Genomic DNA, 24,373 nt, shown 5'->3' with positions numbered 1-24,373 from the left:
CTGGGCCTCCTCCTCCTCCGCTGCCGCCTGGACCGCCGACGCGTCCTCGTTCGCCTGGGCCGCCGCCTGGATCGCCGCCACGTCGGCGACGAACCGGGCCCTGTCCCTAGCCGCCGCCGTCACCGCTTCGTCCCTGGCGGCGATGGCGGCCTCTAGCTCGCGGTTCTCCTGCTCGACCCGCGCGGGAGAAGGGCCCTTACGCTGGAGCGAGTCCAGGTCAGAGCACATTACCCCGAGCCATGGCCATCGCATAGGCCGTGGGCTTCCTCCTCCGCCACCCAAGCCGACGACGCCGGGCGTCCCCGCCCGAGGGACTCGAAGGACGCGAGCAGAATCCGCTGGTCGCCGGCGCACTCGAAGCGCATGGGCACGGGGACGTCGTCGTCCGCGATGTCGTGGATGACGGCGTCGGCCGGAGGGGCCGCGATGGCCGCCCGCGCCTCCGCGAGCTCGGCCCTGGCGTCAGCGAGCTCGGCCATGGCGTTTGCAATCTCCGCCCTGGTCGCCACGAGGCGCCCTTCCGCGCGCTCCGCCGCCTCCGCCCCTGCCGCCGCCACCTCCAGGTCCAGCTGCTGGGCCTCAACGCCGGCGACGGCTACCTCCTCCTCCTCCGGGTGGAGCTGGCGGCACATGTGAACAACGTGCTCCCAATTCATGTGGTCGGCCATGGATGGATGGTAGCTTGAGGTGTGCTCGTCGCCCCCGCCGGTGTCCACCATATATAGCCACGGCGGGGCGGGAAACGGCGTTGGCGCGCAAGGCGTTTCCCCGCGCGCGACGCGGCGAAACCTGCCAATGTATTGGGCAAGCGTGGGAACGATCGTCGTCGCGCGGGAACATTTAATCGCCGGCGGCAGTCCTCGACGGGACGTAAAAATTAGCGAGCTTGACGGTGTCCCCGGTTAAAAAATGCGTCCGCACCGCTGGAGGTACCGCAGACGCAAACGGTCGCTCTGGGCCACATCGCGTCCGCGGGCCGATGCAAATGGACATTTCGGACGTCCGAAATACGGGTCGGCCCGCTGGAGATGCCCTAACGGGAAACGCCACATTCTGAAGCTGTTGTACTTTGACTGAACTCGGCGTGAACCTAAAACCAGGCACGAATCGCCGAAGAAACAATGATGCACTGATCCTACAGCTTCACTTAGTACATTCGACCAGAACCAATCAACCAGCCAGGAGCCAACCAAGAAGGAAGAGATCTCTGTTTCAGAGTAAACTATTCATGTTGTTTGTTTGTTTGTTTGTTTGTTACCGGACATGACTTTTTTTTGAATGACTTACCGGACAGGACTGAAGTTGAACAAAACCATATTGGTGCGATCAAAATCGCTTCGACATCTAATCTTCACATCTAGCACAAGGAGCCGCCACCGCGATGGCAACAACCTCAAGATCACCCGCTGCCCCTCCCCTTGTTGCCCATGTAGCCAAGAGGAGTTGCCACCACCGCTGCAACGCTGCCTACCGTAAAGCCAAACGCGCAGCTTCTCCACCCCGGCGTCCATGGTCTCGCACCAGCAGGGCAACGCCTCCCACAGGGCAGTGATGCTCATGCAGATCTAGGCCCGCCTGACCCAAACTTGCACACACGCCCAACAAAAGGAGCATGGCAGCAGGAGGTGGTGAGCACGATACCCATGGCCCCTCCACAACCCCTGCAAGGTACCTCCGCGCGCAACCGGGAACACCCGCGATCAGGCCCGCGACCTAGGCATGATGGCCCAGATCCGGGCATGCATCGGACGTCACGACCGCCGCCCACGGCCACAGCCACGGCCCCATCGTCTCGCACCGTACCCGGCAGGCCACGGCCACCAAGCTGCCACCCGCCGCCCGTCGGCCGAGGCCTCCATCGAGGTGCACCACCGCCTGACTGGCCTGCCCCGTGTGGCCTTCCAAACACCGGGTAGAGGACGACCCGCCGCCACTAGCCTCCACATGTCTTGTACATTCCACTAAACCCTTGAAACATAAAGGTTCAGAGTTTAATCATTGGGACAGTGTAACTGGGAGCAACATACCAAGAAAGCACAAACAAATCAATGAGATGATCCAGCATTTACCAAAAAAATGTGCAGAACCAATGTGGTTGGCCATAGGATGAAAATAAACAACAAGCCTCATACAACTTTCACATAACACTCAAGCGGAGATGCTTGCAATTATAATAGAGCGCGCTAAGATCGATGGTCAAATTGAAGGTGTAGTCCCCCATCTGGTTGATGGAGGCCTGTCCATACTTCAGTATGCCGATGACACAATACTTTTTATGGATCATGACTTGGAAAAGGCAAGAAACCTGGAATTAATTCTTTCAACTTTTGAGCATTTGTCCGGTCTCAAGATTAACTTCCATAAAAGTGAATTGTTTTGTTTCGGTGCAGCCGTCGACGAGGCCAACCTATATGCTGAATTATTTGGCTGTGGGATTGGTCCTTTTCCAATTAGCTACCGGGTATTCCGATACATTATCGGAGACTAACGCTGGCTGAATGGAAAATTGTTGAAGAAAGACTTCAAAAACGTCTTTCTAGCTGGAAAGGCAAATTGCTATCCCTTGGTGGAAGATTAGTTCTCACTAATTCGGTACTCACAAATATGGTACTGTATATGATTTCTTTCTTCCAGATACCAAAAGGAGTCTTGCATAGATTGGATTATTTCCGATCAATATTCTTTTGTCAAGGGGATAGTGAGAAGAAAAAATACCGGTTAACTAAATGGAGCGTTATATGCCGTCCGAAAGATCAAGGTGGACTTGGTGTTCACGATCTTGAAGTTAAGAACATGGCTTTGCTTGGTAAATGGCTGGCCAGGTTGTTAACGGAGGATGGTGTATGGCAACAACTATTGCGGAAAAAGTATGTTGGCTCGAAGGCGATCTCTCAGGTTTTTTGGAAACCAGGAGATTCACATTTTTGGGCTGGCATCATGGCAACTAAAAAGCACTTTTTCCCATTTGGTTCTTTCTCCATCAAGAATGGGGCGTAGATACGGTTTTTGGAGGATCGTTGGTTGGGAACAACCACTCTTCGAGAACAAGTATCCGGCTTTGTACAAGTATTGTTCGTTATAAAGGGGATACCCTGCGGAAGGTGATGGCATCTTCTCCCCCCTCTATGACGTTCAGGCGAGACCTTATCGGCCCCCGACTAGTTGCTTGGAATGAACTACTTGAGCGGTTAGGTTCAGTCCAGCTGGGTCAGGGAATGGATGAATTCTGTTGGAGTCTCACCAAAAATGGAATATTTTCGGTCAATTCCATGTACAAAGCATTATCGGGGCTACAGCGGCTAGGTAACAGCGGGGAGAGGCCTAAATTTTGGGGATGGAGAGCAGGCATCGAGTGTCGAGGCGGACTTACCGACGGACAGCTTGGAGGCTGGTCTTGGGAAGCAGAGCGGAGCGGCGAGATGGATGGCGGCGAGGAGGAGCGAGGCGGCGGATGAGGTGGAGGGCGAGGCGGCGGAGAGGAGCGCCACGTTTGCCATCTCCGGCGCGTTCGATTGGTGCGCGGCCGCCGTGGCCGGGAGTGACACGGCGACGAGTTCCAGTCGAAACCTTGATGGGCCTGGTGAGGACAAGCCACATGAATAGCTTTTGTACTGGACATGAATGAACATCGGAGGCCCAATTCGTGGTGTAAGGGCATCTCCAGCGGCGGCGGCGGCACAGTGAGCGACCGTTTGTGTCCAGCGTGACCGGAAATGCGTCTGGCACTACCTCCAACGGGGCGACGCATAGTAACCGGACCGTCCGCGGAGACGCAAACCTGGCCCAAATATGCGCCAGATTTGCGTCTCCACGGACGCTCGGCGGTCGCGGAATCTGTCCGCCTTGGGTGCATCCGGACCCTGTCGGCAGTGAGTAGGTAAGCAAAAGATTTTTTCATTACTATTGATTGGCCAAAAGGACCATCTTTACAGAGATGGTTAGTCGAGTTAACCTAAAACTACAACGGCCGTACCTACTCGCCGTCGCGCGGCCTACACCGGCCTCGGTTATCGCAGTCACGCGGCCTCGATTATCGTTATCGCTGTCGTCGAAGCGGGAGCGCTTCGCGCACTCCGCGTGCCGCGCACGGCGGCGAACGAACATCTCGTCCTGCCGCCTGCGCCGTTCGAGGGCCTCGGCCAGGGTGCTGTCCCACAGGGCCACCGCCTGGGCCTCCGCCACCTTGGCAGCCGCAGTCGCCGCCTGGGCCTCCTCCTCCGCTGCCGCCTGGACCGCCGACGCGTCCTCGTTCGCCTGGGCCGCCGCCTGGATCGCCGCCATGTCGGCGACGAACCGGGCCCTGTCCCTAGCCGCCGCCGTCACCGCTTCGTCCCTGGCGGCGATGGCGGCCTCTAGCTCGCGGTTCTCCTGCTCGACCCGCGCGGGAGAAGGGCCCTTACGCTGGAGCGAGTCCAGGTCAGAGCACATTACCCCGGAGCCATGGCCATCGCATAGCTGTGGGCTTCCTCCTCCGCCACCCAAGCCTGACGACGCTGGGCGTCCCCAGCCAGGGACTCGAAGGACGCGAGCAGAATCCGCTGGTCGCCGGCGCACTCGAAGCGCATGGGCACGGGGACGTCGTCGTCCGCGATGTCGTGGATGACGGCGTCGGCCGGAGGGGCCGCGATGGCCGCCCGCGCCTCCGCGAGCCTCGGCCCCCGGCGTCGGCCGAGCTCGGCCATGGCGTTTGCGATCTCCGCCCTGGTCGCCACGAGGCGCCCTTCCGCGCGCTCCGCCGCCTCCGCCCCTGCCGCCGCCACCTCCAGGTCCAGCTGCTGGGCCTCAACGCCGGCGACGGCTACCTCCTCCTCCTCCGGGTGGAGCTGGGCGGCACATGTGAACAACGTGCTCCCAATTCATGTGGTCGGCCATGGATGGATGGTAGCTTGAGGTGTGCTCGTCGCCCCCGCCGGTGTCCACCATATATAGCCACGGCGGGGCGGGAAACGGCGTTGGCGCGCAAGGCGTTTCCCGCGCGCGCGAAACGCCGGCGAAACTTGCCAATGTATTGGGCAAGCGTGGGAACGATCGTCGTCGCGCGGGAACATTTAATCGCCGGCGGCAGTCCTCGACGGGACGTAAAAATTAGCGAGCTTGACGGTGTCCCCGGTTAAAAAATGCGTCCGCACCGCTGGAGGTACCGCAGACGCAAACGGTCGCTCTGGGCCACATCGCGTCCGCGGGCCGACGCAAACGGACATTTCGGACGTCCGAAATACGGGTCGGCCCGCTGGAGATGCCCTAACGGGAAACGCCACATTCTGAAGCTGTTGTACTTTGACTGAACTCGGCGTGAACCTAAAACCAGGCACGAATCGCCGAAGAAACAATGATGCACTGATCCTACAGCTTCACTTAGTACATTCGACCAGAACCAATCAACCAGCCAGGAGCCAACCAAGAAGGAAGAGATCTCTGTTTCAGAGTAAACTATTCATGTTGTTTGTTTGTTTGTTTGTTTGTTTGTTTGTTACCGGACATGACTTTTTTTTGAATGACTTACCGGACAGGACTGAAGTTGAACAAAACCACATTGGTGTGATCAAAATCGCTTCGACATCTAATCTTCACATCTAGCACAAGGAGCCGCCACCGCGATGGCAACAACCTCAAGATCACCCGCTGCCCCTCCCCTTGTTGCCCATGCAGCCAAGAGGAGTTGCCACCACCGCTGCAACGCTGCCTACCGTAAAGCCAAACGCGCAGCTTCTCCACCCCGGCGTCCATGGTCTCGCACCAGCAGGGCAACGCCTCCCACAGGGCAGTGATGCTCATGCAGATCTAGGCCCGCCTGACCCAAACTTGCACACACGCCCAACAAAAGGAGCATGGCAGCAGGAGGTGGTGAGCACGACACCCATGGCCCCTCCACAACCCCTGCAAGGTACCTCCGCGCGCAACTGGGAACACCCAGATCAGGCCCAGACCTAGGCATGCTGGCCCAGATCTGGGCATGCATCGGACGTCACGACCGCCAGCCACAACCACAGCCACGGCCCCGTCGTCTGCACCGTACCCAGCAGGCCACAGCCACCAAGCTGCCACCCGCCGCCCCGTCGGCCGAGGCCTCCATCGAGGTGCACCACCGCCTGACTGGCCTGCCCCGTGTGGCCTTCCAAACACCGGGTAGAGGACGACCCGCCGCCACTAGCCTCCACATGTCTTGTACATTCCACTAAACCCTTCAAACATAAAGGTCCAGAGTTTAATCATTGGGACAGTGTAGCTGGGAGCAACATACCAAGAAAGCACAAACAAATCAATGAGATGATCCAGCATTTACCAAAAAATGTGCAGAACCAATGTGGTTGTACACAACACTAGGTAAACGCATATCATCCCATCAACACAGATAGTACCACACTTCGATCGTTGGCCATAGGATGAAAATAAACAACAAGCCTCATACAACTTTCACATAACACTCAAGAGACGATCCCTTAGTAGTTAGTACTAGGAATAATGCACACGTAATTTTATCACTAGCTACTAAACGACATCCCTAGAACTAAATTGTGGCACATATTAATCATTGACAATGACAAAATAATAGTGCAAACAATGCTATTGCATCATAAAGCAATGGGTGTGGGAAGATAAATCATAATTGGGGTGTACTCGAAGCAACTAATTAGGGCTCTTTCCCACACGCATCAAGCCGTTTAATCAGCAGCCTAATAACGAATTTAAGCGTGAATAGTACCTTCGCCACAAATCCGGGGTGCATGCAACCGTAAAGAGTGAAACCAAACTCAACCAACCATAGCACAATCTCACTAATGTGACCGCACTCGTACTATGGTGTAAGATCCTTTCTTAATCAACTGAATATTCATATTTTATCATGGTATGTGTGTTTAACATGGAATATTGCCATTTTCTGCATGTTTACAACTCGATGAGGGAAAAAACATATACCGATCTACATGACATGTGTCCAACAGACACCTTTCCGTAAATAATTTATTTTTTGATGATTCATGCACTGCAAACACACATGCCAATGATATTATTATAGTACTTATGTTTTTATTTTATTATTCAATTTGGAGTCACTTTATTCGTAGAAGTACTATTTTTTAATTTCCCTCTGCATCGAGCAGTGTCTCATCTAGTATAAATTTCTTGTGCTTCCATGAAAACATTCAGTTACACATGAGAGCTGAAGGTTACATAATAAAGTACACCTACATTACTTGTTGCCATAAAGAAAGCCATGGTTCAAATTTCATCAATTGTGGAAAGCAGGAGCCATACGTGACAAAGTAGCTAATTACTTGATGATGCCTTGGTGAGCGATACAGATAGCCATACTAGCCTATCAAGCTGATCTCTCAAGATTCCATCGAGGCTCCATCGCCTCTCTGCGGTCCTCATGAATTCTTCCATCACTTCTCCAAAATGTTTCAGAATCACTGGCTCAAACACCGCTCGCATCTGGGACATGTACCTATCTGGAGTGAAGAGCGCAGAATCCGCATCACTTGTTAAGCCGCGCACTACCATCTCCTTGATCGAAAAGGAGCCCTCTTCTTGGATGATCCCCCTAAGCTCTTCATTAGAAGGTCCATACATCGGAATGTAGAAGGAATCATACTTAGCTTTGTTGATCACACCCTGTTAATAAGACCCAAAAGATCAATTACTTGCGCGTTCATTAACAAATGATCAAATCATATGCATGATATCAAATAAATATACCTCTAGGGCCATAACACTTAGAATATGACCTATGGGTTCCCATATGTGAAATAGTTTGGAGTCAATTCCATTAGAATGCCTTCCAGTAATAGAAATAACCATCCGGCCTCCTGGGAGGAATTCTTTGGCTCTTAGCTTTAGGAAATGTGTGAAATCATTCTTAAATTGTTGTGCATAAGCATCATGGATCATAGGAAGCATTTCACGCCTGGCATGCTCGTCAATGTTGTACGCTGGGATATGGTTCCTCGTTAGTACTTCTGGAGCCTGTAAAGATAAGGGTTTTGGTTATATGATCTAAATAGTGATGTAACAGGTCGAATCATCTAGTTGTGAAAATGTTACACCTTTGAGAGCCAATGCAGGCTGCTGGAAGAGCAAACAAGATGCAATGAGCCAGTAGGGAAGAGTCTCTCGTAAAATGACCCTGGCGTGACACTGGCCACCACAATAGGCTCATTACTTTTCCGGAGCATGGACAAACTCTTTACCACCATATTGAAGTCGTTGTTAGGAAGGTCGTTGAGGAAAATACAAACTTCAGGTGGTTGCCTTTGGAACTGAACGCAGTAACTGCGGATGGCCTCGATGGCAGCCGATACCAGCACTAGCGCATTTGGGCCAGAGGAGCAGCCCAAGTCTGCGATCACCATATTTGTGGGAAACAAGGTGCTGGTACTGGTGCATAAGTCAATGATGGCCGCTTCTATCATGGGTTTCATCCTGTTCTGCTCAGCATTCTGCATTGGAGTTTAGTTTTTGAGAAAATATATTTAGTGCTTCCCGGTTGATGTTCTTCTTTATAAATCATGTAATTTACTAGGTGCAAATAGGATGGATAAGTTCTCGAGTGAAAAACGTTTAGCCAAGTATTGAAGAATATCCCGTGCAAACAACACTGTAGTAAACTGTGAATCACAAGAAAAAAATCATCCTTTTTTAGAGGTAACCATTAACCAAAGGGCTATGAGCTTAGGGTGCACCCTGTTTTTCCGTGAATGACGTATTTTGAAATTGAAATCACCTCGCAACCAATCATCCAAATCCTGAATCCTTTCCACCAGTGCAGTTATGGCGAGGATAGATAACGTTGTGGTATGATTCATGATATTTAGAAAATATTTTGGATTGGAGACTAGATAAAACAGGGGAAAAAAAAGGAAGCACGAAGCGCAACCTTTGTCCAGATGCTAGCCACGGTGGTACACTAACCTGGAGGAGAAAGTACCTGAATACCAGAGTTGCGGGCATAGCTCGTGTCCCCTTCTCCTTGGTTCATGGGTTCCATCTGTCTTGGCTTACAGCAGAGCGAACCTCCACAAGACCTTCAACCAGTGAGAGACAGATCGGGAAGGCAAATGCTAATGGCGTACTGGAAGATGGACGATTTTCCTCCTTATGGTAAATGCAGATGGCTGCTTATTGGGCCCGACAATAGCTTGTCAAGAACATAATTATTGGTACTACGGACTTTAAATTGCATCAAAGCGAAAAGGAAATGTACTCGGAAATTATGCGGATGGGTACTTGTGGATGAACCAATCACCACATGGTAAGCAACATGGAGACGGTGTGGTTAATGACCAAAACGTCATGAATCAATCAGGACAAATTCTTGGAGGGGTGGCATAATAGCCCGACAGACCCAATGCAACAAACCAGGGACGTTTGGTGATGGTGATCCCCTTGTATGTATGCTAAATTTCTGGAGCTGTTCTTTCTCTGTCTGAACTCTCTGCGTGAAATGAATCGCTGTGTTCGTCTGTTGGTTGGTTGGTTCATCTGCGATCTTATGCGGAAATCATCTGCGTAAAAGGCAATCTTGCGGAGAAATGGTAGTAGTTCAGTGAAGCCAACGTATCCTAGTTTTTCATCTTTGGAGAAGCAGAACAAACCAGGGACGTTGGTGATGCTGATCCCCTTGTATGTTTGCTAAATTCTGAAGCTGTTTTTTTCTTCTTTCTCTGAACTCTCTGCATGAAATGAATCGCTGGTGTTCGTCTGCTGGAAGGTTGGATCATCCGCGATGTTTAGATTTTTTATTATATTTTCTAAATACCAGGAAAACTAGGAAGCTAGAAAAAAGGAAACACGAAACGCAACCTTTGTCGAGTTGTTAGCCACAGTAGTAAACTAACACAGAGGAGAAAATACCTGAATACCAGAGTTGTGGGCATAGCTCGTGTCCCCTTCTCCCCAGTTCATGGGCTCCATCTGTGTTCGTTTACAGCAGGTCGAACCTCCAGAAGACAGAGTAGGAAGGCAAATGCTAATGGTGTACTGGAAGTTGGACGATTTGTGCTCCTTTTTATGGTCACTGAGGATGGTTGCTTATTGGGCCCAACAGTACGGCCTTTAAATTGCATAGCACATGGGCAAGCGAAAATGGAATCTGGTCGGAAATTATGTGGATGGGTATTTGCGGAGGAATCAAGCACCACATAGCTTAAAGAAACGTGAAAACTATGTGTGGTATGTCTTGAAGCTACCAAATCAAGCAGCACCAAGCCTTGGAGGTGGCATAAAAGCCTGACAGGACGCATACAACAAAACAGGGACGTTTGGTGATGGTGATCCCCTCCCCTATATGCCACATTCTGAAGCTGTTTTCCTTTTTCTGGACTCTATGCCAAATTCTGTTGGTTGGTTCATCTTATGCAGAAATCTTGTAAAAGAACAATCTTGTGGAGAAATGCTGCTAGTTCAGTTTCAGTAAAGCCAACGTGTAATTGTAATTTCATCTTTGGAATTGGAGAAGCAGAACAATGACAGAGGAGTCTGCAGGAGAATGATGTGCAATGATTCTGAAACGAACTCTAGTAAGGGCAGCAAATTATCCCTGATTTTCACCGACAAAACATGACCAAGATCTAATCTTCATCAGCTCCGGCATGCGCCTTCCTCCGGAGCATCATCTTGGCATTCTTCTTCTTCTGCTGTGACTGAAAGCGCGACGGGAACCATGACTTCTCTGTAGCTGCAGACGTATGGCGCGTCGCGGCCGTGGTACGTGCCGGTCCACCTCCCCTCGTCGATCCCGCTCGCGTCCCACAGCGACGCGTACAGGAACATGGGCTTCTCCGGCCATGGCTGCCCCTCACCTTCAGGCCGCTCCTCCCGCCGCACCACCACCCCGTCGACGCGCCACTCGATGGCCTCGGCGGCCCAGGCGACGGCGTAGTGGTGGAACCCGTCGGAGGAGTCGAACGGGAGGGCGTGGACCACCTCCCTGCCGCCGACGCCCGCGACGTAGAAGTTGGTCTGCACGGCGCGCTTGTCGCCGCCGAGGAACTCGAAGTCGATCTCGTCCATGTCGGGGGACCCCTCCAGGGAGGAGAGGTAGAGGTTGTAGTTGAGCCCCGCGGTGTCCCCCGCGGGCGCGCGGACGGCGGCCGCCACGGCGCCGCCAGGGAGGAAGCGGCCGGGGGAGCGCCAGCGCGCGCCGCCGCGGTGGTCGTAGGTGACGTGGATCTCGCCGGTGGCCCGCGCGTGGTGGCAGGCGTCCGGGGTGTAGTCCACGGCGATGCGGGACAGCGGCTCCGTGCCGTCGGGGCGGAGGTGCTCGTGCTGGCCGTGCTGCGCCATGGCGTCGCCGGACTCGCACTCCGATGCCATGATGGACAGGAGGCTGCTGCAGAGGAGTGGGATGGAGGTGGTGGGGTTTTGTGGTGCCGGAGAGGCGACAGCCGCCGCGCCCGGCATGTGCGCCTCCGTCCAGATGGGCTCGCTGCTGCTGGCGCTGGAGTAACATTGACGTGAAGGGCGTGGCTGCTGAGCTGGACAGCGCGCGTCAATCGCGGTTGTTGACTTGTCAATCGCGGAAACGCTCCTCCATCCCTCCGCGGAAACGCTTCGGTCGATCGATCCCTCAGCTGCGCGCGCACGTCCGCGCCGGCTTTCTCTCACATCCCCACCGACACGTGTGTGGGCTGATGCTATATCCGCGCATGCTCTCGACTTTCCTTTCTTTTCCGCCTCTCGCACCGCGCGCATGCATGCTTCAGCCCGCCCGGCTCGCTGACAAATTAATCCGACGCCTTCCAAGGAGTGCCGCTCACGCATTACGGCATTAGTACTAGTAGTAGTACGTTTTCACTTTTCACATTTTTACACCTTCTCCGTTCGATTCGTTCTGATTGCTACCGATCCAATTAAGCGGGCTTCTCTTTAATTCATTTTCATAGCTACTACTAGTAATAGCTGTACCAGCTAGTAATTAAGCACATCCCACGGTTTCCCAACTGCTCTGCAAGCGCGCGCGTGCAGTGTCATCCATCTCGTGCACCTGAATTATTAATGCGCGTGTCTGCGTCAAAATGAATCAATCCATCCATCATATGCCTCGCTTGATTAAATTGATAACCAGCTAGTAGTATATCAAAACTTTTAATCCTTTCGACGCTGCGGATGCATGACCTTGATTCATTTTTACACATCTATCTATTTGTACTAGTACTATGCAACACGACGACGGCAGTGGCCTCAACCATTGTATGAGTTTGATAAAAGGTATTTCTCGAGGCAAAAGCTACAAATACATTTATTTAAGGACGGCGAAAGTGTATACATCGACCCAACTAGTTGCCAACTGTGCTGTGCGTCGTCAGCGTTTCAGGTAAATGTGTAGTGAGAGTATATAAATTCCATCCTTACCAACTTTGCTCACGGCCGGTGACCGGCCAAATGAAACAAGACACACGTAATTAGCAGCTTAACCGGAAAATCGGGCTTTTTCGATCTCAATTTATGAATTGTCCACTAGCCAGCCGATCCAACGCCACCATCCTCACTCGCCTGCCTCTCTCTTCTCCCGGACTCGCTCTCTTAGCAAACAAAATAAACCACAACACTCCACACGAAAGGGTCGTCGGCGGTGGCACCTCGAACCTCTTTTGCATTCAAATTTCCGACGGCGTCGTCAACCTCACCTGGTCGCGTCGCGCGCGCGCATGACCGACACACGCAGCCACGAGGAGATGTTCCTCACGCCGGTGGCCACCTGTCGTTGCCTAATCGACGGTACCTCGGAGGAGGGATCCTCACGAGGGGGAGAAGAAGTAGGGGCCATAGGGCGGAGTGCACACGGGACGGTGGTACGCGAGTTACCCGGCTTCGGAACACACGCACGATGACGGGGCCTACTGCTGCTTATGCCGGAATTATCCGGGCGCTTTCGCGTTGTTACAATGAGTTGGGGTTGTGCCTCTAGGGCTCCCGGGATCCGGCTTATAAAGGCGCACGGATCTAGGGTTTACATGGAGAGTCCTAGCCGGATTACAGATAGCTTAACTACGGTACAATATCTTGCCGTGCACGTCACGGATCCGCCTTCCCTACATGTCGTCTTGGATCCGGGTTCCTCACTGGGCCTTCATGGATCCGGGTTACTCCCAAGGTCGGTCGGATCCGGCTTCTGTTCTGGGCCGGACATCTTCCGTCATGATCAACGACAAGCTCGGGCCGCCCGATGGGCCACATGCCTCATCACCGTCTGTGGGCCACCCGGGCTTGCCGGATCTAGGCACTGTCGATGGTACACCCATGAAGTATACCCACAACAGTAGCCCCCAGAGTTCTCCGAGTTTCGCCTGCAGTTTCCGCCATGCTTTCGCCGTGAGTTTCCGGCATCGTTGGTAACGCGGAGAAACTTGAAGAGCTCCAACTTTGCATTTTCTTCTTTTCCCAACGTTCAGTCGGAAAATGCTCCCATCCTGCGGGACTTCATCCATCGACATTCCAAAGAACATTTCCGGGTTACTCCCTGCTCGCGAATGGAAGCTAACTTATTCTCACGCAATTACCCGGAATCTTAAAAGACTCAAACGGTTCCGCCAATTCTGGCGCCATTTTCGCGCGATTTCTGTGGTAACTTATCTCTAGCCATTTTTACCGTTAGGGTTTGGGACACGTGTCACGCATCCAACGGTGCGACGCTTGCGTTCCGACCACAGGATGCGGAGCACGAATCTTATCCCTTCGGCCTATAAATATCCACCGTCGAGACCCCTTACCCTCATTCACCCCCCCTCTCACCTCTCTGCCGAGCGCCGCCCGTGAGCTCTTCCTCCGCCGCGCCGGATCCTGCCGGAATAGTCGCCGGAGCTTCGCCGGAGCGAATCCACCACCGCAGTGTTCTTCGTGTTCTTAACTCCGGCGAGCCACCGCGCGGAAAACTCGCCGCCGACAGCTCAGGCCACCGCATTCGCCATTACGGTAAGTCTTCGAGCTTCACTCTTACGCCGTAGTTGGTAGGGGTGACTTTTGGGAAGATGACGTGGGATCCGACTAAAGAAAGATTCCGCCAATCCCTTTTTCTTCAGATGTCTTCAACGACTCCGCCTCCAACTTCGGATCCAATCATGGCGATCCCAATCTCCTCCGCCCCTCCTCCCTTCATTCCAATCAACCTGGATCCTTCAAAGGATTCCGGCAAGGAGGTGGTGGGGACCTCTGCTCACCCGGAGAAAACCTCCGGGGCGGGTCAGACGGAGCACCAAACGGACGAGGCCACAAAGAAATCGAAAGCTCGGAAGCGAGACTCTGAAGCTAAAGGAAAATGGTGGCCATGCACCACCACCGAGATGGAGCTGAAGAACCTCGAGTCGGAAGGCTTTCTGCAGCCCGGAAGCTGGAGGTCAGTTCCGGATGAACTTGCTCCGGCTCCGAGGGACGATGAGATGGTGCTGACGAAAGCACTGGTGGAGCGCGGATTTTCATTTCCGCCTTCAGACTTTTTCTTGGAGATTCTGAAGACGTATGGACTCCAACCCCACAACATATCTCCAAACAGCGTGCTCGCCATCAGCAACCACGTCGCCCTCTGCGAAGGCCATCTCCGGGTAACCCCTGAGATTTCTCTGTTCCAATATTTTTTCTCTGTCAAGAAGATCCGGCAAGCCGGCGAACTCGCCACATGCGGATCCATCACATTTATGCTCCGCCCGGGCCGCGTCTACCCCCCAACCGACCGCCACGAATCCGCGAGGTACTGGTCCGCGGGTTTCTTCTATCTGAAGGACATCTCCGACCCCGCGAGCGAAAAGAAACTTCCGGCTTTTAAAAACTGCCCCGCCATCGAGCTTCCGTCATGGACGCATTGCCCCCACTTCTCCGACTCGCCTCAGCTGACCCGTGCTGTCAGGCGGATCTGCAAGCTCACGGAGGAGGGGCTGACGGGGAAGGACTTAACCCTTTCCTGGTTTACCAAGCGGATCCAACCGCTGCAACACAGGGACCGCCTGATGTTTGAGTACACAGGCGCGGCGATCCAATGCGCGCCACCAAAGATAATCTTTCGACGACGCCCTCGACAAAAGGATCCGGGTCCTCATCAAGATTTCACGTGAACTCCATGTTCACGTATGCAACAAAGACATCCACACAAATGGATCCGGAACCGCGGTACGTCGCCTTGACTTTGGTCTATTGTTTTTCTTCACTTTCTTCATCTAAGTGTTTAACTTTGTACTAGCTCGAGGCGCTTGAGGAAAATGAACTCGGAACTCTCCTCCGAGTCCCATCCAGCAGCAACGTGGACCCGGAAGCCGCATCGGAGGCGGAAGCTCCCGAGGCTTCCCGCCCCGCTAAGAGGAAGAAGCCAGCACCTTCCAGCCCCCGCGCGAAGCGTGCCCGCGAAGTGCCCAGCACTGCGGCTACCCGGAAATTGGAGGCGGAAAAGAAGCGCCTCTCGCTAATTAATACCAGCAACAGAGGACAGCCTGCTTCCCAGCACTTCTTCAAACCCTCCGGGTAAACGTTCACTTCCGAGACCCAAGTCCTGATTCAACGCTCGCTCTTATACTTGTACGTTTTTTACTGAAGCTCCGGAAGCCAGCCCCCCAAGGCCCCGAAGACCCTTAGGAGAACCAAGCCATCTCCGGCTTCCGTTCCTATTACTCCTGATGTTGGAGTTCCGCCTAAAGCTTCATCCACCTCCAAGCCGGATCCAAAGGATATCATCAACATTGATGACCTTCCTGAAGATCCCGCTCATCATGGCGACTCCGCCAAGGGGACCTCCTCACCAATTCCTCCGCCAGATCAACCAAGCTCCGCGTTCGCGGGCCATCGAAGAGGAACAGGAGCAAAAGGCTAAGCTCCTTCAAGTAACCAACGCGACTCGAGTCCACCTCCAACCAACTCCGTCCTTGCAAAAGCTCACCCTCTCACAGCGTCACGCGGAAGTTTCCGCCATGCTGAACAAAGTGTGGGGTAAACCAGACGAGGAGGTGCGTGAACTCGCCGACCTGGAGATCAGCCTGAAGGATTTTTTCGCCAAGCACAGGGAAGTGCGGCAGGTAATACTAGCCCCCAAGCATTGGGTGATATATTTCCGTGTAACATGTATTCCGAAAAATGTACCTGAGGCGGAAATTTAAAATTTTTGTACCAAGACTTTGAATTCCTCGCCAGCCCCCAAGATTTTAAATATCCGACTAACTCCTCTGGGCAGACCACGCGGAAACTGCACGAAGACCTGCGCGTACATGTGCTGGAGCAGATCACGGAGATCGAGGGGCTGCGCCAGAACGCGGAAAATGGCCAAAAGGCTATCCAGCTGCTTGAGACCCGCCTTCAAGGTACAAGATCCGGGTCTTACTATTGTTTTGATATAGCTCTTCCGGATGCATAATATGTGCCATTCTGTCTCCGTACAGAAGAAACTGCCAAGCACTCCAAGTTTGACGAGCTGTCCGCCAAGGTCCAGGTGCTTGAGGCGGAAAATGAATCCCTCAAAGACTTTGTGAAGACATCCGCCTCTCAGGAAAATCAAGCGAGGAAGGAGCTGCGCGAAAAACATGCCCGCGACCTGGCGGAGCTGAATGAAAAACTGGAGAAAAGCCAGGGCCGCGTGATTTCCGTGATATCCAAGAACAAAGCTCTGGAAGCGGAGGCGGAGGCCATTGACAAACTTATCTTCCGTAAGCGTTTTCCGTGTTTCTGCTCCGACCATCTCGCAAGCTTTATCTTTAACGGAACTGTTGCTTCTTCCATAGCAAGCCTTGGCTTCGAATGGACAAAAGAGTCAAACCTTACGAGGACGGAGGCATACGATGAAGCGCGTATATCAATCGACAAGTTAATTGAAGCCTGTCGCGGAATCGCCACAACTCTGTCTCTGAAGAAGGCCAAAACCACAGTCATCGATACGATGACCAAACTTATGGGATTGGTGCCGGATTTCATCAAGGACTGGCAGAAGTCTTCAGCACGCGGAGTCGCCTCCCTAGTCTTGGCCACCTGCAAGGCTCACTTCCCCTCGCTCAACTCTGGCGGCTGTTGCACGCGGAGCCCCCGGGGTTCCGACATGGGCGCCCTCCTCGCGGAACCGAAGGATATGAGCAGCTTGTTTGTCGGGCGAGTGGATCACTCGTTCTGGTATAACAAGCACGATCTACCCGAAGGATTTTCCGATGCTGAGGAAGAAGCAGGTGAGCCGGAGTATTACGGGGAAGGATCCGGGTCAAGTGGTGAGCATTCCGGAGAAGGCTCTGGTGGCGGCTCCGAAGCCGGATCTGGTGACAGTGATGACGGCTCCAACTACCAGCAATCTGAGGAGGAGGACTCCGAGTAGAGCTCCTGTTTAAAACAATGAAACAAGTTGCATCATTTTGGCCCCAGAGTGGGTTTGTAATAATACTTAAATTCTTAAGTAGCTAGGTACGAAACAACTTATGCGCGGGCGGAAACAACTTATCCTGCTATCCTTTAATATTATTCTGCGTGTTTCGTTTTATGTCGGAAAGCAAGTGCTGATGTCGTTGTTTTCCGGCTTGCTCGCTTGACCTTCCGCGAGCCGGAAGACCTTAGCCGGAGACGCTCGCCAGCGGCGACGAAACCCAATGGTAATCCGTCAATAACCGCGGAAACAAGCCCCCAAGCATAGATGCCGGAAATCGCTACTAGGAATCCACGAGTTCGCAACAGATAACAATTTAATCAGAAAACTTAAGCTTACGTCCTGAAGGACGATTTTTGAAAATCACAACTTTCATACACGCCTAGGCGGAAATATCCAGCTCTGCGGTTTTAGTCGGAAAACATACATGATCGAAAAATGAACAAGTAAAGGAGGTAAATGACTCAAAGAGTGAACCATAAGCTTTATTTCATTGATCATATATAACTATTACAGAGTTTGTAACTCGGGAAAAATATGCTAAGTGTGGAAAGGACGTAGCTGTGCAATGTTCCAGGGGCGATCTGTCTCGTCGTAGATGTCGTCCGGATCCTCACGCTTGCGTTTCCGGCGCCAATTGGCAGGTCTGTCTCTTAGCTCGCGGAAATCAACAAGGTAGTATGACCCGTTGTGAAGCACTTTGCTAACGACGAAGGGTCCTTCCCATGGAGATTGCAGCTTATGGTCTTTCACCGTCGAAGGCGGAGGACCGGGTCTCCTGCCATGAAGGAGCGATTCCGTACTCGGCGGCTGTGATAACGTCGGAGCTTCGCTGGTAGATGGCGGAGCGCTGGTCGGCTAAGTTCCGAGCTTCCTCGATCGAGGTCCACGAGATAGGCTGTGCGGCCTCGTCGAGTTGTTTCTTCATTGTAGGCGGAAACTCGCGGTGAATCGTGGATGATGTCGGAGGAATCACGGCTTCGGATCCGTATACCGGGAAAAATGGTGTAAACCCTGTTGACCTGTTAGGGGTAGTTCGCAAACTCCACAAGACGAGCGTCCGGTTCGTCGGCCCAAGCTCCGGCTGCTCGTCGCGGCGGTTCTTCAAGGCGTGGCTTGATTCCGATAATATTAGACCGTTAGCCCTTTCAACTTGACCATTGGATTGTGGATGAGCCACGGATGCAAGGTCCAATCGAATCCCCATGGTCTCACAATAATCCTTTAATTCTCCACTGAGCGAAGTTTGTGCCATTATACTGTTATGATGCTTTGTGTGGGATGCCGAATCTCATTACGAGGCTGCGAGACAAATTTTAGTGCCGTAGCACCGTCGGCTTTTCTCATCGGCTTTGCCTCTATCCACTTGCTGAATTTGTCAACAGCGACCAAGAGGTATTCACAACCACCAGGAGATGATCTTTTTAACTTACCAACCATATCAAGCCCCCAGACCGCAAATGGCCAGGTGATAGGTATGGTCTTCAGCTCTTGAGCTGGAGCGTTTGGCTGAGTAGCGTAGTACTGGCAACCCCGGCAGGTTTTGACTATTTTGTCAGCGTCTTCTTTAGCTGTGAGCCAATAAAAACCTAGCCGAAAAGCTTTTGCAACGAGTGACCTGGGGGCGGCGTGATGCCCGCAATCCCCTGCGTGGATCTCTCTGAGGATTTCAATGCCATCTTGATTAGAGACGCATTTGAGAAACACCCCTGTTGCACTTCGTTTGTAGAGCTGTCCATCAACAATTGTGTAGGATCTTGCTCGTCTGATGATCTGTCGTGCGAGGACCTCGTCCTCCGGCAACTTCTGATCGATGAGGTAGTCCAGGAAAGGCTGTGTCCAAGCCGGAATGATAGCCATCACCTCTTTGGCCGGAGACACTGCCACCTCTGGGTTTTCCGGGTTAGCGCCCTTCACCGAGGGTATCCGAAGATGCTCTAGGAAAATGCCAGGCGGGATTGGCTTCCTCCCGGATCCGAGCTTGGATAGCATATCTGCCGCTGTGTTGTCATCTCTCCGGACATACTTGACTTCGTATCCTAGAAAGCACTTGGCGATCTCGTCAACTTCATCTCTGTAAGCCGCCATGACGGAATTTCTGGCGTTCCAGGTTCCGGCTACTTGCTGTGCCACCAGGTCGGAATCTCCGCAACAGATAATGTGCTTGATCCCTATTTCCTTAGCGATGCGCAGTCCGTGTAGTAGAGCCTCGTATTCTGCCATGTTGTTTGTAGCTTCGAAGTGAATCTGCAGAACGTACTGCAATTCTTCTCCGGTAGGGGACTTCAGGGTGACTCCGGCTCCTGAGCCTTGATGCTGCTTGGATCCGTCGAAGTGCATAACCCATGTCTCTGGTTCCGGCTCCAAATTTGCGTCCGGAGCCTCTGTCCAATCTGCGACGAAATCTGCCAAAACCTGGGATTTGACCGCGGTCCTGGCTTTATAGCTGATGTCGAAGGCGGATAATTCAATGCCCCATTTTGCTTGTGCGCCCTGTTGCGTCGGCATTGTTGAGAATTGTTGACGGCGGAGCTTTGCTCACGGCCATTCTTGGATGTTCTTGGAAGTAATGTCTCAGCTTCCTACGCCCAGGAATACTCCGTAGGCTAACTTCTGAAAGTGAGGGTAGCGCTGTTTGGACTCCGTGAGGACCTCGCTAATATAGTAGACTGGCCTTTGGACTCCATATTCGTGACCTTCTTCCTGTCGTTCCACCACGATGACGAGGCTGATGACCCTGTTGGTGGCTGCCAGGTAAAGGAGCATAGGCTCTGATTCTCCTGGAGCTGCTAGGATAGGTGGGGAGGTAAGTATCTCCTTCAACCCTTGTAGTGCTGCATCTGCTGCCTCGTCCCAGACAAACTTGTCTGTTTTCTTCAACAGCTTGTACAGGGGAAGTGCCTTCTCGCCAAGACGGCTAACAAACCTGCTGATTGCTGCGACACAACCAGTAAGCCGTTGCACATCTTTGAGACAAGTTGGCCTGTTTATGCACAAAATTGCCTTGATTTTTTCCGGGTTTACTTCAATGCCCCTGTTAGAGACAATGAAGCCAAGGAGTTTTCCGGCTGGTACGCCAAAGACGCACTTCAGTGGATTTAACATCATCTTGTACCGACGGAGATTCTCAAAGGTTTCTGTGAGGTCGCTAATCAAGTCGGATCCTTTCCGAGTCATGACTGCGATGTCGTCGACGTAAGCGTGTACGTTCCGGCCAATCTGGTCCTTCAAGCACCGCTGCATCGTACGTTGGTAGGTGGCACCTGCGTTTTTCAAGCCGAAGGGCATAGTAACATAGCAGTAAGTGCCAAATGGGGTGATGAACGAGGTCGCCTTTTGGTCGGACTCCTTCATCCGGATCTGGTGATACCCGAAATACGCATCAAGAAAACACAGAAGTTCCGCCCCTGCCGTCGAATCAATGACTTGGTCAATGCGCGGCGGGGAAACGGATCTTTCGGGCAATGTTTGTTCAAGCCAGAGTAATCGATGCACATTCTTAGTATTACGGTGTTCTTTTTGGGTACAAGGACGGGATTTGCGACCCAATCAGTGTGGATAACTTCTACTACAAAACCTGCCTCTAGTAACTTAGCTAGTTCCATTCCTATGGCGCGGCGCTTCTTATCTCCAAAGCGTCGCATAGCTTGCTTCACCGGTTTAGCCCCCGGATTTATATTGAGGTAGTGCTCGGCGAGTTCCCTAGGTACTCCGGACATGTCAGAAGGTTGCCATGCGAAGATATCCATGTTAGCGCGGAGGAACTCGACGAGCGCGCTTTCCTATTTGGGGTCCATGTTGGCTCCGATTGAGACTTGCTTGGTATCGTCGCCTTCCTTGAAGCTGACTTTTTTGGTCTCTATCGCGGCCTTGAAGGACGCCTTCTCTTCAGAGATTTGCTTCTTGGTGGTCTGCATCTCAGTCGGATCCACCGCGGCTCTGTAGCCTTTCAGCTCCTCTCCAGATATCACAGACTCTGCGAAGGCGGCTTCGCCTAACTCGCACTCATGAGCCTTTTTGTAGTCTCCGGATATGGTAATCATACCTTTAGGACCCGGAATCTTGAGCTTGTTGTAGATGTAGCACGCCCTTGCGTGGAACTTGTGGTAGGTGGGCCTGCCGAAGATGACGTGATAGGAGCTCTTGAAGGGCACAACTTCAAATGTGATCCTTTCTTCGCGGAAATTGTGAACATCGCCGAAGGCCATGGGAAGTGTGATGCTGCCGAGGGAATTTGCCTTCTTACCCGGAACCACGCCATGAAACTCAGTCGTGCTGTGTTTGAGCTGTTCCTTGGTGAGGTTCATCCGCTCCAGAGTCTCCAGGTACATGATGTTCAAGCTGGCTCCACCATCCATGAGGCACTTGGAGAAATCATACCCGTCTATGCGGGGACTTACAACCAAGGCGTAGCACTCCTTTGGCACAATGACGGGGTGATCCTCTCTGTCAAATGTGCACGGGATTTCCGACCACCTGACATATTGCGGCACAGCCGGAACTATGGCGTTCAGGATCCTGGCAGCTGACTTGGTGGCGCGGACTGTTGGGGTTCCGAGGAAAGTGTGGTAAGCCCCCACGCTCTTTTTCTCAAACGGGTTGGATTTACCTGCGGACCCTGCCTTGGGATCCGGCGAGTTATCATCCTCATCCATTGCCTCGGAGCTGTCCTCATCCTTGTCTTTGTTCTTGCCCTTGCCTCCTTTGCCGCGAGGGCGGTGCTTCCGGGCTCGCTTGTATCCTGCCTCCGGGTCGTTCTTTAAGTCGTTGACCCATTTGCAGTTGCGGTTGGTGTGAGTGGACTTCCCTGTAGCCGGATCCAAGTGGGCCAGGCAGGGCATGTCCCTATACTCCTCGTAGGTTTGCGGGGCGCGGGATCCGCCAGCTGTGGCCTCTGTGCCATGCTGCTGACCCCTGCCGGCTCCGCTTCCACGGCCGCGTCCTCTTCCGCCCCCTGGACCTCCACGTTGGAACGCCATGGCGACCAAGTCGGATCCGCCACTCTTCTGGTCATCAGGGTTTTTGCGCTTCTGACTGCTGCTATTGCCGTTGTCACGGTTCTTCTTTTGTTGGTGTAGGGGGATTGCTGTGGCTGCGAGGTCACCGCCTGCGTCGTCATCGGCGGCAGTGTGGTCACTGGCAATGGAGATCATCTCATCCAAAGTTAACTTATTTGCATTAGCTAAACAAGTGAGCTTGTGCCTCAGCAGTCCTCCTCTTTGCAGTCCGCCGATGAAGGCGTACATGGCAGTAGTGTGGTCGACGTTTTCGCACTCGTTCCTGCATGCTAACCATCGTGTGAGGAAGTTCCGTGAGGATTCTCCCTTCTTCTGGATACATGCTTGTAGGTCGCTTGCCGTGGCAGGTCTTTTGTAGGTGCCTCTGAAGTGTTTCTCGAAAGCGGTCTTCAGGTCAAACCAGCAAAAGATGGAGTTTTTCTCGAGGTCACTGAGCCAGATCCGGGCTGGGCCTACAAGGTACAATTGAAGCATGCGGCGAGGCGATGTTAGGGGTCCCTCCGGCAAAGGTTACTTGCATTATAGTAATCCTCAATCCAGGTATCCGGCCTTTCGGTGCCATCATAGTGCTTCAAGTTTCCGGGTAGCTTGAGGGAGCTCCTTGGCTTTGGTTCCTCTCGAATCATCCTGCCAAAGCACTTTGGTCCGATGTAGTCGGTTCTGTATTCGTTGAGACGTTCCCGTGCGTCGCGCGAACCGTGGCGGGGGGATTTTGAGCGAGAGCGAGATCTCCGACCGCTGCCTCCGCCTCCGCCTCCACCTCCGCCGCCACCGCTAGGTGGTGGCGAGGGAGACCTGCGAGGGGGCCGATCCGACCTCTTGCTTCCGCCTTCAGATTCTCCCCGGCCTTCCCGGTGCTGGCTCCGGCTTCTGTGGCTGCCCTCACCGTGGCGCTGGCTGCCCTGGTCGTTCCGGCTCCGGCGGGGTTCCGGGTCGCGGTCCTCATTCCGGCTCCTCCTTGGCTCGGGCTCATGATCGTTATTCTGATTCCGGCGAGGTTCCGGCGTGCGCTCCCTGTTTCTGTTTCTTGAAGGCAGCGCGTTGTCGCGGATAACAATGCCAGCATGCCCTTGGGGCCTGGTGTTTCCGGCTGGACTACGGCGGCGAGGGGGACGCGGGTGACCATTAGGCGGAGGAGTGGGGTGGCGGTACTTGTCTCGTCCGGGGTACATTGCATCCTTTCCCCTTCTCGGATCCGATGGAGGTGTCTTTGATGGCACGGGGATCGGATTTGGGTGTTCTCTGGCTTGCCTTCTGCGCTCCGAAGATCCGGTACGCGATTCGTTATCTCGATGGCGATTGTCATGGGCGTTCTTCTGCGCAGTGGAGACGCAGAGCTCCGGGTTAGATTCTAACCTGCGCGAAGTATCTGCCTTGCTCTGCTGTACCACTGCTGACGCGACGAGCTTGCGAACATAGTCGATATCAATCTCCTCGTTCTTTTTCTTCAAGATTTCTGCAGCCTTCGTCATATTGTCCTTTGGGGTGGCAAGCGGCTGCTGCTCAGTTGGAGTTGCGAAGGTGATCCTGCGGGGAGTTACCAAGTCACGCCGGACCCTTTCGACCTCGTGATGAGCTTCAACGATTTTGTCCTCCCAATGCTTTCGGAGTTCCTTGACCTTTGCCAGTCCTTCGTCCACTTCCTGCTCACGCTGGATGAAACCTTCCACAAAAACTGAGGCATGGTGGCGTTCTTCAAGCATGGCGGCTGCAGTGTCCTTAAACTTTTTGGCTGTGGCCAGCAGCTCCAATCTTTTAGCTTCCAAAGCTTCTACGTCTTCGGGAGTGATAGGTTTGTTGAGAATATCCGAGCGATAAGCCGCATCCATGCCTGCCTGTGCGATCATATCTTCAGTTGACAGGAGTTCTTCTGAGGAAGAATCCCTGCGGGGCCGCTCCCGTGACATTGGGGATCCCCGACGAGATGGCTGGGGGTCAGATTGGGTGTCTGCTGCTTCTGATCCGTTTTCTCCCAGCGCAGCGACGGTCGCAAGGACCTGCTTTGGCTGGGCGGAATCAACTTCAGGCTGGGCCC

At 53.2% G+C, this 24,373-nt stretch overlaps 2 protein-coding genes across 4 annotated transcripts; both read right to left on the bottom strand.

The window, feature by feature from the left end:
• Positions 1-7,115: 7,115 nt before the first annotated feature.
• Positions 7,116-10,037, bottom strand: LOC124682297 (probable methyltransferase TCM_000168). 3 transcript variants are annotated; one of them, XM_047217011.1, is made up of 5 exons: positions 9,856-9,988; positions 8,930-9,702; positions 8,049-8,441; positions 7,702-7,968; positions 7,116-7,617 (listed from the first exon to the last, which is right to left on the bottom strand). In XM_047217011.1, the coding sequence occupies exons 2-5, from the start codon at positions 8,987-8,989 to the stop codon at positions 7,270-7,272; spliced, it is 1,068 nt and encodes a 355-aa protein (XP_047072967.1). In that variant the 5' UTR covers positions 8,990-9,702; positions 9,856-9,988; the 3' UTR covers positions 7,116-7,269. The 3 variants fall into 3 exon arrangements, with proteins under 3 accessions (XP_047072967.1, XP_047072966.1, XP_047072965.1); XM_047217010.1 differs by having other exon boundaries at positions 8,930-9,705; positions 9,856-9,987; XM_047217009.1 differs by lacking the exon at positions 8,930-9,702 and having other exon boundaries at positions 9,856-10,037.
• A 379-nt stretch (positions 10,038-10,416) lies between these two features.
• On the bottom strand, positions 10,417-11,308 carry LOC124682299 (probable xyloglucan endotransglucosylase/hydrolase protein 32). Its single transcript, XM_047217013.1, has one exon. It carries the CDS (start codon positions 11,284-11,286, stop codon positions 10,582-10,584), a length of 705 nt encoding a protein of 234 aa, XP_047072969.1. The 5' UTR covers positions 11,287-11,308; the 3' UTR covers positions 10,417-10,581.
• Positions 11,309-24,373: the final 13,065 nt, after the last annotated feature.

Source organism: Lolium rigidum, unplaced genomic scaffold (genome assembly GCF_022539505.1).
Source record: "Lolium rigidum isolate FL_2022 unplaced genomic scaffold, APGP_CSIRO_Lrig_0.1 contig_8291_1, whole genome shotgun sequence".
NCBI classification, from domain to species: Eukaryota; Viridiplantae; Streptophyta; class Magnoliopsida; order Poales; family Poaceae; genus Lolium; species Lolium rigidum.
The sequence above is the reverse complement of the archived record's forward strand: the minus strand, read 5'-3'. Positions and strand labels throughout refer to the sequence as shown.

What these genes read in the sequence shown, in the direction of transcription:
- LOC124682299 (XM_047217013.1), bottom strand. Translation starts at nt 11,286, where the DNA reads ATGGCGCAGCACGGCCAGCACGAGCACCTCCGCCCCGACGGCACGGAG.
- LOC124682297 (XM_047217009.1), bottom strand. Translation starts at nt 9,915, where the DNA reads ATGGAGCCCATGAACTGGGGAGAAGGGGACACGAGCTATGCCCACAAC. An exon ending in GCCTGCATTGGCTCTCAAAG is followed by an intron (nt 7,969 to 8,048) that starts GTGTAACATTTT and finishes TTATCTTTACAG; the next exon opens with GCTCCAGAAGTACTAACGAG. An exon ending in TAAGTGTTATGGCCCTAGAG is followed by an intron (nt 7,618 to 7,701) that starts GTATATTTATTT and finishes TCTTATTAACAG; the next exon opens with GGTGTGATCAACAAAGCTAA.